The 17,145-nt window shown below is 33.9% G+C and overlaps 1 protein-coding gene across 1 annotated transcript in view; it reads left to right on the top strand.

The window, feature by feature from the left end:
- The window catches only part of SMC4 (structural maintenance of chromosomes 4), a 31,902-nt gene that overhangs the window by 7,767 nt on the left and 6,990 nt on the right, over nt 1-17,145 (top strand). The window contains exons 6-17 of the mRNA XM_061168234.1: nt 3,218-3,382; nt 3,631-3,758; nt 4,213-4,353; nt 5,027-5,177; nt 6,563-6,727; nt 8,168-8,401; nt 9,862-10,047; nt 11,398-11,559; nt 13,398-13,623; nt 13,710-13,789; nt 14,696-14,848; nt 15,926-16,052. Coding sequence (XP_061024217.1) covers nt 3,218-3,382; nt 3,631-3,758; nt 4,213-4,353; nt 5,027-5,177; nt 6,563-6,727; nt 8,168-8,401; nt 9,862-10,047; nt 11,398-11,559; nt 13,398-13,623; nt 13,710-13,789; nt 14,696-14,848; nt 15,926-16,052 — 1,918 coding nt within the window. The remainder of the gene's footprint in view (nt 1-3,217; nt 3,383-3,630; nt 3,759-4,212; nt 4,354-5,026; nt 5,178-6,562; nt 6,728-8,167; nt 8,402-9,861; nt 10,048-11,397; nt 11,560-13,397; nt 13,624-13,709; nt 13,790-14,695; nt 14,849-15,925; nt 16,053-17,145) is intronic.

Raw genomic sequence — 17,145 nt, forward strand, 5'->3', positions numbered from 1 at the left:
AAATCTTAAGGCCTTCCTTATTAGGAAAAAAAACATTTTATTATGTATGTACTATATTTGAATTTCCTGTGATTCATGCTTGGTAAAATTTGGATTCTGTTTCAGTAAAGATAAAGCATCGTACCTGTTTATTCCTCTTAGATTTTTAAGCTGTATTGTTGTAAATTAGATTATTGAGGAATGCTGTAAATGAGTCACAATATCTTGGTTTTCTGCCCAGTTCAATAAGTTAAGGTTTAGGCCTTGGATATTATAAATACCCTCTTGACATATTCTTGCTATTTTTATGTTGCTTTTAAAAACCATAAATGGTATTTTCCACGGTTGCTTAATATCTCTGATACAGTGTAAATACAAATTAAAACATAGGAAGTTAGTAGTAAACAACAGTGAAGAAATTTGTTTAAAACTTTGTTTAGTACACTTAAGCTATGGAAAATAGAAATAACATTGAGGAGGACTATAAAACTGTCAGCTTCAGATGCTAGCTTTATAGCAACTTGAAACTTGTTTGTTTGGGTTTTTGTCTACCATACTACCACTGTTTGTGATTTGGAGCTTTGAAGGTGACTTTAAATTCAGGTTTTAGATTATTTCTAAAATGTACTGAGCTTTAAATTAAAACTACTTTGTAATTTCATTTTGGGATAGGTACATTTTCTGAAATGAGTGGTCCTTTAAGCCCAGACTATACAAGCCCTCAGATTATACATGAAATGACACAAAATGGAAAAACAAGGAAGAAAACAAATAGTAGCAAGTGCTAAGGCAGTCAGAGAACATCAAGGAACAGAACCACAAGAAAGGTCTCAGGTTGTCGTTGAAATACCACAGCAGTCCTAATAGTCACCTGACAGGCAGAGGCCTAAATGTTCTAATAACCTGTTGATTCAGTAGTGTCAATTGATAATAACCGTTTTTTAATGGATCCCATATAACAAATGAAAACAGTGTTATATGGGACTTGAGATGGAATTGTTGATTCATAAATGTCCTTGTCTTTGACTTGAAAATGTTTTTTCTGCTGGGCAACCTTGTTAGAATGAAAAGAAATCAGAGCTATATATCTTTCATTTTAATTGGAAAGGGAGGAACAAGTGACCAAAAACAAGCAACCTCTATGCTTTGTTTTTATTAGGCAGTCTCCTAATAGTAGTATTCCATCACTTCAGTAAATAATTTGGCCTGGAAAAGTATGATGCCCTTAGGAATATTTTTTGTCGTTGTTACACCAAATCATAACTTCTGGTTATCTGAAAAATGTATGCCTAAATAATACCTTATGTGATTTGACTCAGATACGTAAGTTCTCTTGACATGAATTTTCATTTATCTTACAGTAAGTGTTCAGCTATTCAAATCGAATTAGAATATTAGACTATTTGGTGTCAGATATTTGGATTATAAACACAGACATAAAAGAGTTAAACTACTTCCGGATTAGTAATTCTCAGCTGGGAGTAGTTGTTGCTTTCTCCCCCAGTACATTTCGCATTGTCTGGAGACAGTTTAGGCTGTCAGCAGCTGGGGGAAGCCTCATGCTGGCATCTCGTGGGTAGGGTCAGAGATGTTTCAACATCTTATGCTACCCAGCATAGCTCCCCACAACAAAGTATTCAGCCCAAAATGTCAGCAATGTTGCTGTTGATAAACCTTGTTTAGATAACAACTGAATAAGTCTTGGCTTGTACAATGGCTAGAGTCTCACCTGTTGTGATCCAAAGCTTTAGATACTCTTCCAGGCTTAAGTTCTGTCTAAAACTTAAAGCTTACCTAAAAATATTTGGAAAGAACTGATAACTGAAAGCAGAACAAAATACTTTATATAAATGTCTACATGTTTTAGTTTAAACACTAATATTTAGCTAAATCTAATTCATACATACCCAAGATTACAGAGAAATTTAAACAATGACAGGCTCTTAGGATAACATTCACCTTGTGTTTTATAATCATGTGCTGTTATCAAAGTACAGAAAAGGAGTCATCTGTAAAATTTTTAATTTTGATTTTGAGTAGATTTTTTTCCCCTCCTATTATGGGGTCTTAGATCCCCTACTGGAGATCAGACCAGTGCCCCCTGCAGTGGAAGCTTGGAGCCCTAACCACTGGACCACCAGGGAAGTCCCTAATGAGTAGTTTTTAAAGGAACTGTTTTATCCTTTCTTGTTTGGTCTTTAGTTTTTTTTCTACTGTGTATAATTATATTGAAGATTTTGGTAATATGATGCTTTGTCATTAGCAAGTTTTAACCCAGATTTTTAAGTTTCATTTATAAATACTGTAGATATTTAAATTTAGAAAGAATATATGCCCCTTTTTAAAAAAAATTTTTCAGTCTTAGCTATTGTGCAGAAATAAAGGGATATGTTTTTATTTTTCTACTTGTGTGTCCCTTTTCTTCTATTGTAATAAAGAGTACAAGCAGGCTACTGGTGTGAAGTAAAGTAGCATTTTGCCTGAGCATATTCAGACAAAATTTTCTCCCCCATCAAGCTAAATGGCTGCCTTTCAGTCAGCCTTGAAAGTTACTGACTGGATTTTTTTCTTTTCTCTTTGTAACTGAACTGCATAAGTGCAAATATATAATCTTAATCTTAGATTTTAACTATAGTTTAAAAGTTGTTATAATAATGATTGCAAGCAAAAGTTTTCCAGTGTTTAATGTACCAAGACCTTTAGTTTACAGTCAGTTGGCCTTTTCCTATTACTACCATGAGAGAAAATAGTATTTCCTTTTTTATTTAATTGTTTGTTTAGAAAGTTAAAACATCTTTACTTGGAATTTTATATAGTTTTATTTATTTATTTTTGGCTGTGCTGGGTCTTTGTTACTTTGCACAGGCTTTCTCTGGTTGAAGCGAATGGGAGCTACTCTAGTGTTGTGCAGGCTTCTCATTGCAGTAGCTTCTCTTGTTGCAAAGCTGGGCTCTGGAGCACAGGCTCAGCAGTTGGCAGCACACGGACTTAGTTGCTCCGAGGAATGTGGGATCTTCCCAGACCAGGGATCGAACTCAAGTCTCTGGCAGGAGGATTCTTTACCACTGAACTATCAGGGAAGTCCTATTTGCATCTTACTAAATCTTTTTATGCTACTGATTTACATCATTTAGTTGTAATTAATGTTGGATTTGTTAATTGACTTGTTTCTAGTTCTCACTTGAGGCTGGTGTAGCCAAACATATACAGTGAGTGTAAAATATTACTTTTTTTAAAGGGTGAAGTTGAACAAATTGCTATGATGAAACCAAAAGGCCAGACTGAACACGATGAGGGTATGCTTGAATATTTAGAAGATATAATTGGTTCTGGACGACTAAATGAACCTATTAAAGTCTTGTGTCGGAGAGTTGAAATATTAAATGAACACAGAGGAGAAAAGGTGAATCTTCTGTAGGCTTTTGTAAACCAGAATGTTTCATTTATTGATTAACAAATTTTACTAAGCCAGATAATTCAAGTTATGGTAGATCATAATTGTTTAAGCGAAGTTTTATGTTTTCCTTATGAACATTTCAAAGAAACACTTTTGTGAATGTAGTTTGTTTTTATCTCATGTTGGCATATTTTAAATTCAGACTGTTCAAATACACTTAATATGAACAATTTCTATCCTTTTAACTTTTGTAGTTAAACAGAGTTAAGATGGTAGAAAAGGAAAAGGATGCCTTAGAAGGAGAAAAAAACATAGCCATTGAATTTCTTACCTTGGAAAATGAAATATTTAGAAAAAAGAATCATGTCTGTCAATATTACATGTAAGTACCTTAATTTATCAACTTTTGTATTAGTTTCTGACATTAAAATCTAATCTGTTCTCTCTTCCTGTATTAGAGAAATGCGAAGACTGAAGTAAAAAAAAATTCTGCAAGTGGTTGTGATGAATTTATTAAATTAGAGTTTTTTGCCATAGTAGTGAAGTTAATTTTTAACTATCCTACTTGATAGTTGAAGTTGAGTTCACAAATATCACTGTGCTTAATACTTAATAGTTTTACTTACAAGTTCTTTTTAATTCATTTAATAGCAGATATAATTGTGTTTATATGGAACCTATTTTGTTCCTAATGCTAGCCTTGACCCTGGGTTGGTTTCTTCCTTCCCCCTCCAAAGACCTAGATAACTTTAGAAACAGCTGATTTTACTTAAAATAGTTTCAGAGTTTTAGAAATGGTACTTTAGAATCTCTGATAGCTTTTTCTCTCTCTCTAGTTATGATCTGCAGAAACGAATTGCTGAAATGGAGACTCAAAAGGAAAAAATTAATGAAGATACCAAAGAAATTAATGAGAAGAGCAATATACTGTCAAATGAAATGAAAGCTAAGAATAAAGCTGTAAAAGATGTAGAGAAGTAATAATCTTTTGGAAAGTACTGAAAGTAGATTATTTTATGACATGTATGTGTGTGTGTCTATATATAAACTTAATACCAGCATATGAGGGCAATATATTTGCCAGCATATGAAATATTTTAAATGGTTTCTTTTTGCAACCAAAAAACTGAATTGCCTTTCATCCAGTTGATGATTATCACAGGTTTGAGTGCCCAACTCTGGTGTTAAATAATGGAGGATGCTACCCCCTAGTGGCAGAACTCAATAATACAAAACATCATTGCAAAAATAGGTATTTAACCTGACAGGTTGGTTGTCTTAAAGTTTTATCATTATTTTTTTCATGGCAATCTTCAGTGACACCAGTATCCCTTACCTATGCAGTTTTCTTTTTTTATTGTTTAAAATGAGTTTTGACTTTTTTTTTTAACCGTCAAATTGTTATATACCTAGACATCATAGTCACTATTTCCAATCTAGCTTTGAGAGACAAAATAACTCATAACCACACATTTTAACAACTCCTTCAAATATGGATGGAGGGGAGGGTTAGCTTGAAGCAGGTAGTATTAGGATCCTACCTTATAAGAACTTGGTACATTTACATGGTGTTTCAGGCAAGGTATATAAGGTCACTTTGAAATATCTGAATATCCAAAATAGTGACTGATAATTTTCTTACTTTGCTAGGAAGCTGAATAAAATTACAAAATTTATTGAGGAGAACAAAGAAAAATTTACAAAACTAGATTTGGAAGATGTTCAAGTTAGGGAAAAATTGAAACATGCTACAAGTAAAGCCAAAAAACTAGAGAAACAACTTCAAAAAGATAAAGAAAAGGTAGGTTATGTGGGGGAAATTCTTAATATTTCATGTCTGTCTGATGTAGTTTTTATTATTTTTCATGAATGTTCTTGCCTCTTAGAGAATGAATTGGAATTGTGAATGTTAAGTGCTTCAGGATTTATCTCTGAACCTAATTCCCCCCCACCCCACCCTCTATGGAAATTCTGCATCCATTGACTTTGAGTTTTAGAGCTTATGTATCTGATATACATGATTGGAGAACTGTTTACCAAATCAGTAATTCTGTTTTGGTGACAAAATAATCTTCCTAGAATATATGGTTTAAAAAGAGGTTTTTAGTTACATATCATAGACTTTTAAAAGTAGTACCTTTGTCTACAGAAATCAAGTTAAGAATATCAGCAGGAGTTTCCCCTTAGAAAGGAGGGAAGGGGAAGCCATAATTTATAGCAAGGGGTTGATTAGCTAGTTTGAAGTTTTAAAAGACGATGAACTTTAGACCAGAATGCCTAATTTGCTGGGAGCCAGACTAATAATTAATTTGGAGCATTTCAAACTATAGTCACAGTTTAATCAGATACTCATAGAGGCAACACTGAAAGCCCCTCCCCTCAAAAAAGTTTTGTACCATATATTTACATGGTACTTATAACATAGGCTCTGCTTTACCTTATAAGCAAATGCATTTGTTCACAAAATACTTTATGTGTGTACAGTAATAGCACATCTTATATGAATCAGTGTTTGAAGGATAACATTTTGGGAAGTGTTTAATTTCCCCCGTTATAGATAACCAGGATAAACAAAATACCATGGATGTCATAGTAACCCCTAAATTGGACAGAGTAAGCCAGATGTAACTTGAGTAACAGTTATTAGCCTTTGGACACCAACTGTGGAACAGTGATTATTACTGGAAGGTATTAATGGAATAAAATATTAGTCCCACATGGTGACTCTGAAAGGGTAAAGTTGGGAAAGATCTTAGGATATGAGAGAGACTAGGGGGGTGTAAAGGTAATATGTGGTAAGTTGTAATGTACCGTGAAGGGTACTTTAAGGAATTCCATGTACTCAGACCATGTGTGTAGGTGAAGAAGGTTAATTACAGCATAAAGTTAGAGCAGAAGGAAGAAAGATACAATGCCCAGCCAAGGAGAATTGTCTTTTGTAAGGAATCAAGAATTCATAGAATAATCTTTACCTAATTCTATGAATTAGACTGAATATAGAAATTGCAGCATATAGTTAAGGAAGTATACTTACTAAAGCTAGCTGGTTCAAACCTAATTACAATGAAAACTGCAAAGGTCTAGAAGATCTTGAGAAATGCTTTTAAATAAGTCGGGTATTAATGGTATTGGATAGCCTAAAGGTACATGCTCCTAGTAACTTTTTAATTTGTTTTATAATCTTAGGTTGAAGAATTTAAAAGTATACCTGCCAAGAGTGAGAATATCATAAGGGAGACAACAACTAGAAACAATGCCCTTGAGAAAGAAAAAGAAAAAGAAGAAGAAAAATTAAAGGAAGTTATGGATAGCCTTAAACAGGAAACACAAGGCCTTCAAAAAGAAAAAGAAGTAAGATTTCTTTATCAGTTGGTGTTTATTTTGATGGCTTTTTTCCCCTCCTATCTTAAAGAATGTTTTTATAGTAATAGTAAAAAATGAACTGTTAGAATGAGAAGTTTAGGCTTTTAATATCTAACATCCACAAAAATAGCCAACCTAGACACTCTCCCTTTTTGTTTTCTGCTTTCTCATTTTAAAAAGATGTTAACTGAGAATGAGAACTTAAAGTGGTAGAAGAAAATGCATATCAGATACTTTGCTTTATATGCTAGTCTCTGTTAATGTTGATTTAATCACCATGTTTTCTCTTCTCAAATTATTTTCTTGGTAATTTAATTGGTCACTACCTATACATGCTTGGAACCGCACTAACCATAGGTTGACATCTCCCTTCTTTACTTTTGTAGCTCTTGTGTAATAGTTTTAAAGCTATGGGTCTTGTGTTAATTCTTGGTTGCTTAAGTCAGTTACATATAAGATCTTTGTAAATTATACCTCAGTGAAGTATTTTGGGGTTTCTCGACAGACTAAATTGATTCTGTTTCGAAATATGGACATGTTCTAACCTCTATAAGAGTTTGTAAGTAGGATGCCTATGTGATAAAGTGGCTAAGTATTATACAGTCACTTTCCTAATACAATACTTTATAGATCAATTTTTCACATTAGCTCATCTCATGTATATCAAGTAATCCCGTGTGCCTTGGCATTCTAGGTTAGTAACAAAGCCAGGACTCATACCTAGGTATCTTTGGAGCTAAAAACAGGCTCTGCTGCTTACGAGTAAGTGCATGACTTTGAACAAGTTATTTAAACTCTGACCTCAGTTTCCTCAAAATGGGCATGATGATGATCATAGGATTGTTGCATTAAGGAATTAATACATACAAAACATTCAGGATAGTGCTTTGAACATATTCTACAGTGGTGTGGGTGTGTGTGTTGGTGGTCATGATTTTTTATCATATTAGTCACCCACTCCAGTATTCTTGCCTGGAGAATCCTGTGGACAGAGGAACCTAGTGGTCTGCTGTCCATAGGGTCGCACAGAGTCCGACAGGACTGAGGCAGCTCAGTATGCATGCATGTGTTGGAGAAGGAAATGGCAACCCACCCCAGTATTCTTGCCTGGAGAATCCCAGGAACGGAGGATCCTGACGGCTGCCGTCCATCTATGGGGTCACACAGAGTCAGACAGGACTGGAGCGACTTAGCAGCAGCAGCAGCTACCTCATTAAGCTGTTATTAAATCAGTTGGGGAAAGACTTCATATACCATGAACATTCACAACTAAGCAAAAACTGTTAGTCCATTCACTTATGACATTTACTTCTATATATTATGCTTACATAATCTATGAAGTTAAATTTAAAATGTATGGTTTCCACTTTGGTTTAGGTTTGAAAACACATATTTCAGATTAAATGGGGGTCTATCATATTTTAACAGAGTCGAGAGAAAGAACTTATGGACTTCAGTAAATCAGTAAATGAAGCACGTTCAAAGATGGATGTAGCTCAATCAGAACTTGATATCTATCTCAGTCGTCATAATACTGCAGTGTCTCAATTAAGTAAAGCCAAAGAAGCTCTAATGGCAGCTTCTGAGACTCTCAAAGAAAGGAAAGCTGCAATTGGAGATATAGAGACAAAACTCCCTCAAACTGAACGTGAGCTAAAGGAGGTAAATCTTTGCTTCTGCGTTTCATATGAACATTGTTTATCAACCCTAGTTTTATTTATTTTCATACATGTTTACATACTTATTTTTTTTAATCTCAACATCTGGTGTGACTGATAGATTTTGTTGCTGTTGTTTAGTGTAATCTTCCCCAAAAGAATGGGGTTAATATTTCAGTACTCTATCTGATACAGATCAAATTGAGACTGTCAAGAAACTGTGTTCTCCCCTCAAGTATCGCCATCATTACTTCCCATGGAAATAATTTAAACAAAAGAAAGGTTTTGTTTCCCTAAATGTAAATGTAGACAACTTATGCAGTGATACAGGAAAGTGAAATAAATGTGTGTGTGTGTGAACAAATATTCAACTCAACTATCGTAGTGTTTTTTTCTATTTTTGAACTTAAGAATATACTTTCTTTGTTGGGACTGCAAGTTGTTGAACTAATCAAGATATCTTACTTAGTTCATCAATCTTCTCTCCTCTCCTTGAGTAAGGAATTTCATAACTTTAATTTCCAAAGCATCATTAGGCAAATTGCAATAGAAGATGCTCTTTGAAGCGAAATGACACCAAAAATAAAGTCTCTTTCATTTTAGTAAATGCACACTGATTGGTCATCAGAAAACTTCATGGCCATGTAGAATTTAAATGTAAATTTAGGTTATAGTCAGTTATGACTTCTGTCTTCCTGGTGATTCAGTTTATTTTTGGGTAAATTGTGTTTATAACTTGAGCTTCTACTTGAAACCAGTATGACTGGTAGTAGAGGTAACAATTTAAAACCAGGAACTGAAAGAGAATGTCAGTTGGAAAAATGACTGCTCTAAATTGGTAAACTGAGAAACTGAGAATTAGGATTTTTGTGTTCATGTGTGAGGTTTCTCTTTTGTTGGCAGCCTGACATTTTTGTATAGAAATAGTACTGTTCACTCATCATGTTTCCCTTTGTTTCAGAGCTGTGCTTTTGTTTTCCTTGGTTTAATAAGAATAATGAATTATGCTATATAACACTATATAATTTAACAAATATTTGATATATAATAAACTAAATAATAGATTTATTTAGAAAGCAAACCACAGTATTAATCATAGCCATACCCAGTCACCCATATCTAGAATCCTATATTGAGATCTATTTTTGATTAGTTTAAGAATATAAGAATTAGGAAACATTTATGCATAATTATGTGGTACAAAACTGGGATTTCCACAACCCTAGCTCTACTCATTCTATCAAATCAGTGCACTGCTCCTAGGACTATATTGAGGTTGTTCTTATTATTGACCCAGATAATTTATGCCCCCTTTAAAATAGAAAACCCATCCATATTTTTCAAAATCAAAGCAGCAGTTACAATGTGGTGGCATAGTTCTGGTTCAGGTATTCATTATTATTGGCCTATGTTGTAATAAGGGTGTCTGCTTTGGGAATTCATTTTCTTTACTTTCACCTTTAGAAAGAAAAAGAACTTCAAAAACTTACACAAGAAGAAATAAATTTCAAAAGTTTGGTTCGTGATCTTTTCCAAAAAGTTGAAGAAGCAAAGAGTTCCTTAGCAATGAATCGAAGTAGGGGGAAAGTCCTTGATGCAATAATTCAAGAAAAAAAATCTGGCAGAATTCCAGGAATATATGGACGACTGGTAAATTTATTTATAAATAACTATACATTTTTCTCAGACATTGTAATTTTCTTAACTTTAAAATAACTGTATATTAAGCTTTTTTTAAAGCATTTTGCTTTTACACTCAGGCATAGTAAAATTCTTTGTGTTATGGATCCTTTCACATTAAAAGTTAAGGAAGTGCAAGTACAAGTCGCTCAATTGTGTCCAACTCTCTGCGACCCCATGAACTATACAGTCCATGGATTTCTCCAGGCCAGAATACTAGAGTGGTAGCCTTACACTTCTCCAGGGGATCTTCCCAACCCAGGGATCAAACCCAGGTCTCGTGCATTGCCGGCAGCTTCTTTACCCCTGAGCCATAAGGGAAGCCCATTAAAAATTAAGTTTGGGATAGTTATAGTCACTTTAAGAAAACGATCCAATTCTATTGATATACTTAATTACTTTTTTCTTTAAAAAAATAAGAATTTGATAAATTATATTCTGAGCTTTATACCATTATACTGAGGGTTGTAGCTGGGGTTTAGGAAAATCGCAAAGGATGCTGTCAAAACTTAAGGCTAGGGATAGTGGGTACCTGAAGTGTGAACTCCTGAACCTGAAGAAGGAAGGGAATTTGGCCATGGCTAGAGGTAGCTGGAAGGAAGTGAGGAAAATAAATGTTTGAACCCCATTCATCTGTTCTACCGTTTCTGGCTGGTGCCTCAGTTTGTCCTCAGCTGGAGAGCCAGTTAGTGCACTCCCTGAGGCAGCCTCCCGGAGAAGGAAGCGGGGGGTGGTGGTTCAGAGGGCAGGTGAAAGTCACCCGGCAGAGTTGCTTCCACAGCTTCACGTCAAGGACTTCTGCCTTTGTTTTTTGAAGATACACAGTTTGGTCCTGTTCCTCTGCTCAAGGAAAAATGAAACTAGTTGGTTAATGCTCCCTGATAGCTAAGTTATTCATAGACAAACAGATTTACTTAGATGGTTTTCAATAATTCAGAGTTTTATTATTCTATAAGTTATTTTGCTTATAACAATTACAGGTTTCAAATCTTCACATTATACATTTTCACTTACATGTAGTGAAAACAGTTCTGTTCATTTTGTGCTCATTAAAATTTCAGACTCTGTATATCCATAAGTTTTTTTTTTAAAGGTGGATAAAAGCCTTAGTAGTGATTGCCTCTGCAGAAGAGAAAGATCGAATGTGAGGGACACTTAAATTTTTCATTGTATACCATTTTTGTACTTTTGTAAACTGTATGTAGGTATAGTTCTTCAATTAAATGGAAAATCTGTATAAATAGAAATGATCCTGTGCCTAATTCCCTGCTGATTTGATTGTGCATTGATTTTTTTTTCCCCCCTCCTCTTATTTATTAGGGGGACTTAGGAACAATTGATGAAAAATATGATGTTGCTATTTCATCTTGTTGTCATGCATTAGACTACATTGTTGTTGATTCTATTGATACAGCCCAAGAATGTGTAAACTTCCTTAAAAGACAAAATATTGGAGTTGCAACCTTCATAGGTTTGGATAAGGTGGGTATTTATAATGTACCTGTATTTTGGTTTTTAAGTGCCAGGTGTTGATTGATTTTGAATCCTACGTTTTTCTTCATAGTTGCTTCAGTGAACCACCTAATAGGTTTTGAGGATTATATTAGGCTCTAGGGGTTACATTGTTGTGAGAAAAAAAACTTGTACTGCCTCCCCTAAAGTAATATGCATTCTTATGTTGGAGTGACTGGTAGTTTGCTTTGCTAACTTCCATCTTCAATAACTACTTTTTAAAAAAATAGAGAGAAGAACACTTAAATATAATTCACAATCGTAAAATTCATTATTTTAAAATAATATAGTTCAATGGATTTTAATACATTCACAGAATTGATTGTTCTACCATGACCACTATCTAATTCCGGAATATTCATTACCCCAAGAAAGGAACCCCATACGCCTGAGCAATCACTACCCTTGTTCTCCCACCCCCCTGCAACCTTTAACTGAGGTTTTGTCTCTAGGTTTATGTATTCTGGACATTGTGTATAAATGAAATAACATAATATGTAGCCTTTTGTTTATGGCTTCTTCTACTTGGTGTTCAAAGTTCATCCATGATGGAACTTTCCTGGTGGTTCAGCAGTTAAGACTCTGTGCTTCCACTGCAAGTGGCAGAGATTTGATCCCTTTTATGGGAACTAAGATCCAGTTCCCTGTCTGCTCTTTTTTTTTTTAAAAAAATTCATGTTGCATCATCAGCACTTTAATCCTTTTTATTGCCAAATGCTCTTCCCTTTTCCATTATGTTCTGTAGCACATTTTATTTATCCATTCATCAATTGGTGGACATTTGTGTTGTTTCCGTGTTTAGGCTGTTTATGGTTAATACTGACATGAATGTTCATGTACACAGGTTTTTGTACACCAACTTTTCGTGTGCTTATTTATTGGCCATTTCTTTATCTTCTGTTCAGATTCTTATTCATTAATTGGTTTGTCTTACTGTTGTAAGAGTTCTTTATATATTTTGGATATAAGTCTATCAGATACATGGTTTGCAAATATTTTCTCCCATTTTGTGAGCCATCTTTTCACGTTCTTGTGATGGATCCTCTGAAGCACAAATTTTAAATAGCAGTCTATTTACTTTTGGTTGCTTGGGTACTGGGTGTCATATCTAAGAAGCTACCGTGTAATCCTAATGTCAGGGTGATTTACTTTCTCTGTTTTATGAGCTTTAGTGCTTTGGGTTTTACATTTAGTTCTTTAATCCATGTTAATTTTATAAAGTGGGGGGTCAAGCTACTCTTTGGGGTATTGGGTTGTTCTGACACCTTTTATATTCTTTCCCCATTGAATTTTCTTGGCATGCTCATCAAAAACCAACCAATCATAAATGTAAGAGTTTATTTCTGGCCTCTTATTTATGTCTGACTTTGCATTAATATCACACTGTCTTGATCACTGTAGATTTGTAGTAAGCTTTAAAATCAGGAGTCCTTTAAGTTTGTTCTTTAATATCTTTAATATAAATGGGATTTTCTTAATCTCATTTTCAGATTATTTATTGTTAGTGTATAGAAATACAGTTTCTACATATTGATCTTATGTTCTGCAGCTTTGCTGAATTCATGTTAGTTTTAATAGTTCTTTCATGTGAGGATTCCTCAGAATTTTAATATATATAAGATCAGATCATCTGTGAATAGAGATAATTTTACAATATCTTTTTCTTAAATAACAATAAATATTGTTATGTAGATAACTAAGAACTTTGTATACATATCCTTATGTTTAACATGTGTATTCTATAATGTGTAACATGTATTCTATAAAAGATACCTAAAGAAACATCTTTTTTTTTTCTTTTTTTTTAGATGGCAGTGTGGGCAAAGAAAATGACAAAAATTCAAACTCCTGAGAATACTCCTCGGTTATTTGATTTAGTAAAAGTAAAAGATGGGGCAATTCGCCAAGCTTTTTACTTTGCCTTACGGGATACCTTAGTAGCTGACAGCTTAGATCAAGCCACACGAGTAGCTTATCAAAAAGATAGAAGATGGAGAGTGGTAACATTACAAGGGCAAATCATAGAACAGTCAGGTAATAGTTTTTTTCCTTTGCTATTGAGTCTATTTAATCCTGTTGGGGGGATACATACATGTAAGTCTGACTTCTCTGTTCTCCAGGTACAATGACTGGCGGTGGAAGCAAAGTAATGAAAGGAAGGATGGGTTCATCAGTTGTTGTTGAAATCTCAGAAGAAGAGGTCAGAAATTATAGTCGAGACATTTTTGTTAAAGCAGCTTTATTGATACATAACATACTATAGAACATTCTACTATTTTAAATGTACTATAATCATATTTTCAATTAACAGATTGAACTTGATATAAATGGCTAGTGTATAAGCTGTGGGATTTCATATGAAGCCTGTTAAAGTTCTAAAAGTATGTTAATTAAAAAATATGTACTCAGCATACATATCTTTTTCTGTTATCACACTTAGACCATATAATTTATTTCACTATTAACTTACTGTTTGACGTTTGTTTCTTCACAGATACTGCTGTATTACATAATTATCTTTTGTATTTCAAAATAATGACTTAAATTGTAAATATAGCAAAGACTTCTGATATGTTTCCAGATTTTTATCTCAAAATATTTTGTTTCCAGAAGTAAAATAGAATGTCAAAATGCCCAAAAGAACCTATGTTCCATTATCACAATCAGAACACTATACTACTTTCTTAAAGTTCTGAAGTAGTTTATATTCTTCCTCTTAAATATTTGGATAGTATACCTTCACTGTAACTATAATTGATTATACAACACTTAAAATTGCCTTTTCACCTGTATCTATGATGCAGAAGTTAGTTGACCATCTCCTAAGCATTAGGTTTTAGAATCGGAACTGGGGTGTTTGCTGTGTTTCTAGTCTTTTTTTTTTTTTTAATTGGAAGATAATTGCTTTACAGTGTTGTGTTGGTTTCTGCCGTACATCAGCATGAATCAGCAATAGATATACATGTGTCCCCTCCCTCTTGAACCTCCCTCCCTGTTTCTAGTCTTTAAGATCAGAAATTTGGGTTTTCATCATTTCATAAATTGCTGTTAATCTGAAATAACTCTTGTTGGAGTAAACTTAATTCACTGGTATTTTTCTTTGTAGGTAAATAAAATGGAATCACAGTTGCAGAGAGACTCTCAAAAAGCAGTGCAAATTCAGGAACAGAAAGTACAACTGGAAGAAGCAATACTTAGGTTAAGGCATAGTGAACGAGAAATGAGGAATACACTAGAAAAGTTTTCTGCAAGCATCCAGGTACCTTTTTACCAATATTAGCTGAAACTGTTGGAATTCAACAGCAATTTGGCAGAAGCATTTTATTGTTTGCTTATAATTTTTAAAATATAAAGGGGAGGGGGAGGTTGGGTTAGGGTCTGTTGATTTTTGTTTCCTTGAGTACTAATAGATACATGTCCTGTCACAATGTTGCTCCAGCCATAGCTATTTCTGGTTTCCATTTGGACGTGACAGAAATGTGTCTTCCTGTAACAATGACCCTTTATTTTATTCTCCTTACAAAGTGGAAAGTTTTCTTAATTACAAAAAAGCAATGCATGCCCACAGTCTCTTTAAAAAAACAAAACCAGGAAAGTTTTTAGAAAATACGCAAAAGATTATCACCTTCAGTTTTTGTGTACGGCCTTTAACTTTTAGTGGCAGTATCTAGTTTGTGTGTGTGTGTTTATGTATGTGGTAGATGTTGATTTACCTACTAAGTTTGCATATGGATTTTTATAGTCTTATAGTAACTTTTCTTCACTCAGTAATTAGCTTCCTTTTTAAGCAAATGTAAATTTAATTTGTGTGCAATTATACTGACATAGTTTGTACCATAGTTTGATAAAGGTTTTTCTGTGTTGGCTGTGTACACCACTGTGTTTTAAATATTCTTGTTAGGCATACCTTAATATGCTCATCCAATTATTTCCTTAGTGCTAAAATTATAATTATCACCCAGTATGTGTACAATGTTTTTAAGCATTTGGTACATAATGCCAAATTGTTCTCGAAAAGTTCTAATTCATTTACTACTGGTAGCATATACAAATAATTTTTCTAAGTGAACACTAAGTAGTCTTCAATATTTTCTAAGTTTGCTACACGGATGTCCTAAAAAATAGCATTTAACTTGTCTTTGTAATGAATTTATACATTTCATATGTTTTGTTGGCCATTTTCAATTTTTGTATTTATTGTTTATGTTTTCTGCCCTTGTTAGTTCTTGTGTTTTTCTTAAAGATTTTAAGTACCTTTTTTAATTTAAAATGTTTAAAGCAAATACTATTTTTTGTAAGTTAAAATACTGGCCTTGAATTTTAAAACATTCTGTAGCGTTTATCAGAGCAAGAAGAATATTTGAATGTCCAAGTTCAGGAACTTGAAGCTAATGTACTTGCTACAGTCCCTGACAAAAAACAGCAGAAATTGCTTGAAGAAAATGTCAATGCTTTCAAGACAGGTATGTTTAAATACAGACTTTTTCCCCTATATTGTCAAAAACAGGTTTGTAATATTTGTAATGTTTAAGATCACAATATGTAGAATAAAAAATAGTAGGGTATATATATTACATTCAAGTGACCACTGTTAATACGGTTTTTATTTTTATTTCATCCTCAGAAGGTTATAAAGTAAGTACTAATAAATTAAGTATGTCATTTGACAGATAAGAAAACAGGCACAGAATGGTTTATATAATTTGCTCAAGGTCACATAATGTATGGTGGTGATGTAGGAATTCAGGATGAAGGCAATCTGATTCCAATACCTGTGCTGTTAATGAGAACTTAAAGAACATGTATTTTTCTTTCCAGAACTTTTTTCTTCCTCTGTATATAAAAACATGTAAGTGTTCTACCAAAGTTACTCAACAAGAAAGGGAATTAGTTCATAGGCTCATAGTCAGAATTGGCTTTGACATTAAAATCCTCTGGCCGTGTACTTGAGTAGCCCACTTCTATTTCCATGTTCAGGCCATCTAGTCACTCAGGCATATCCAACTATGTGTGTGACCCCATGGTCCGCCAGGCTCCTCTGTCCGTGGGATTCTCCAAGCAAGAATACTAGAGTGGGTTGCCAGTTCCTTCTCCAGGGGATCTTCCTAACCCAGAAATCAATCTGAGGTCTCCCACATCGTAGGCAGATTCTTTACCATCTGAGCCACCAGGGAAGCCCACTTCATGTTGGCTTCAGTTAAACGTACATAGGTGTCATCTTAGTGCAGGAGGAGGTAACAGTGAGTTTCGCAGTATTTCAGTGACCCCAGGAAACACAGCCTTCATCACATCAAGACAGACCCTTTTTACAGTCTGGTTCATGAGCAAAGGAAGACAAATACTGATTGTTCATCCATACGTATTAGATGGACTAGAATTGGAGTGATTATCCAAATGTTAAAAAAAAAATGAGGGACTTTTCTTCCAAAAGAAAAAGAAGTGAAAAGATTGTAAGCAAACAGATGTCCACTGTGCACATTGCATATTAATATAAACCTGTATTTTTTATTTTTGTAGTCATATTTACTTATATTTTTAATACTGAGGTATTCACTC

Source organism: Dama dama, chromosome 19, assembly GCF_033118175.1.
Source record: "Dama dama isolate Ldn47 chromosome 19, ASM3311817v1, whole genome shotgun sequence".
NCBI classification, from domain to species: Eukaryota; Metazoa; Chordata; class Mammalia; order Artiodactyla; family Cervidae; genus Dama; species Dama dama.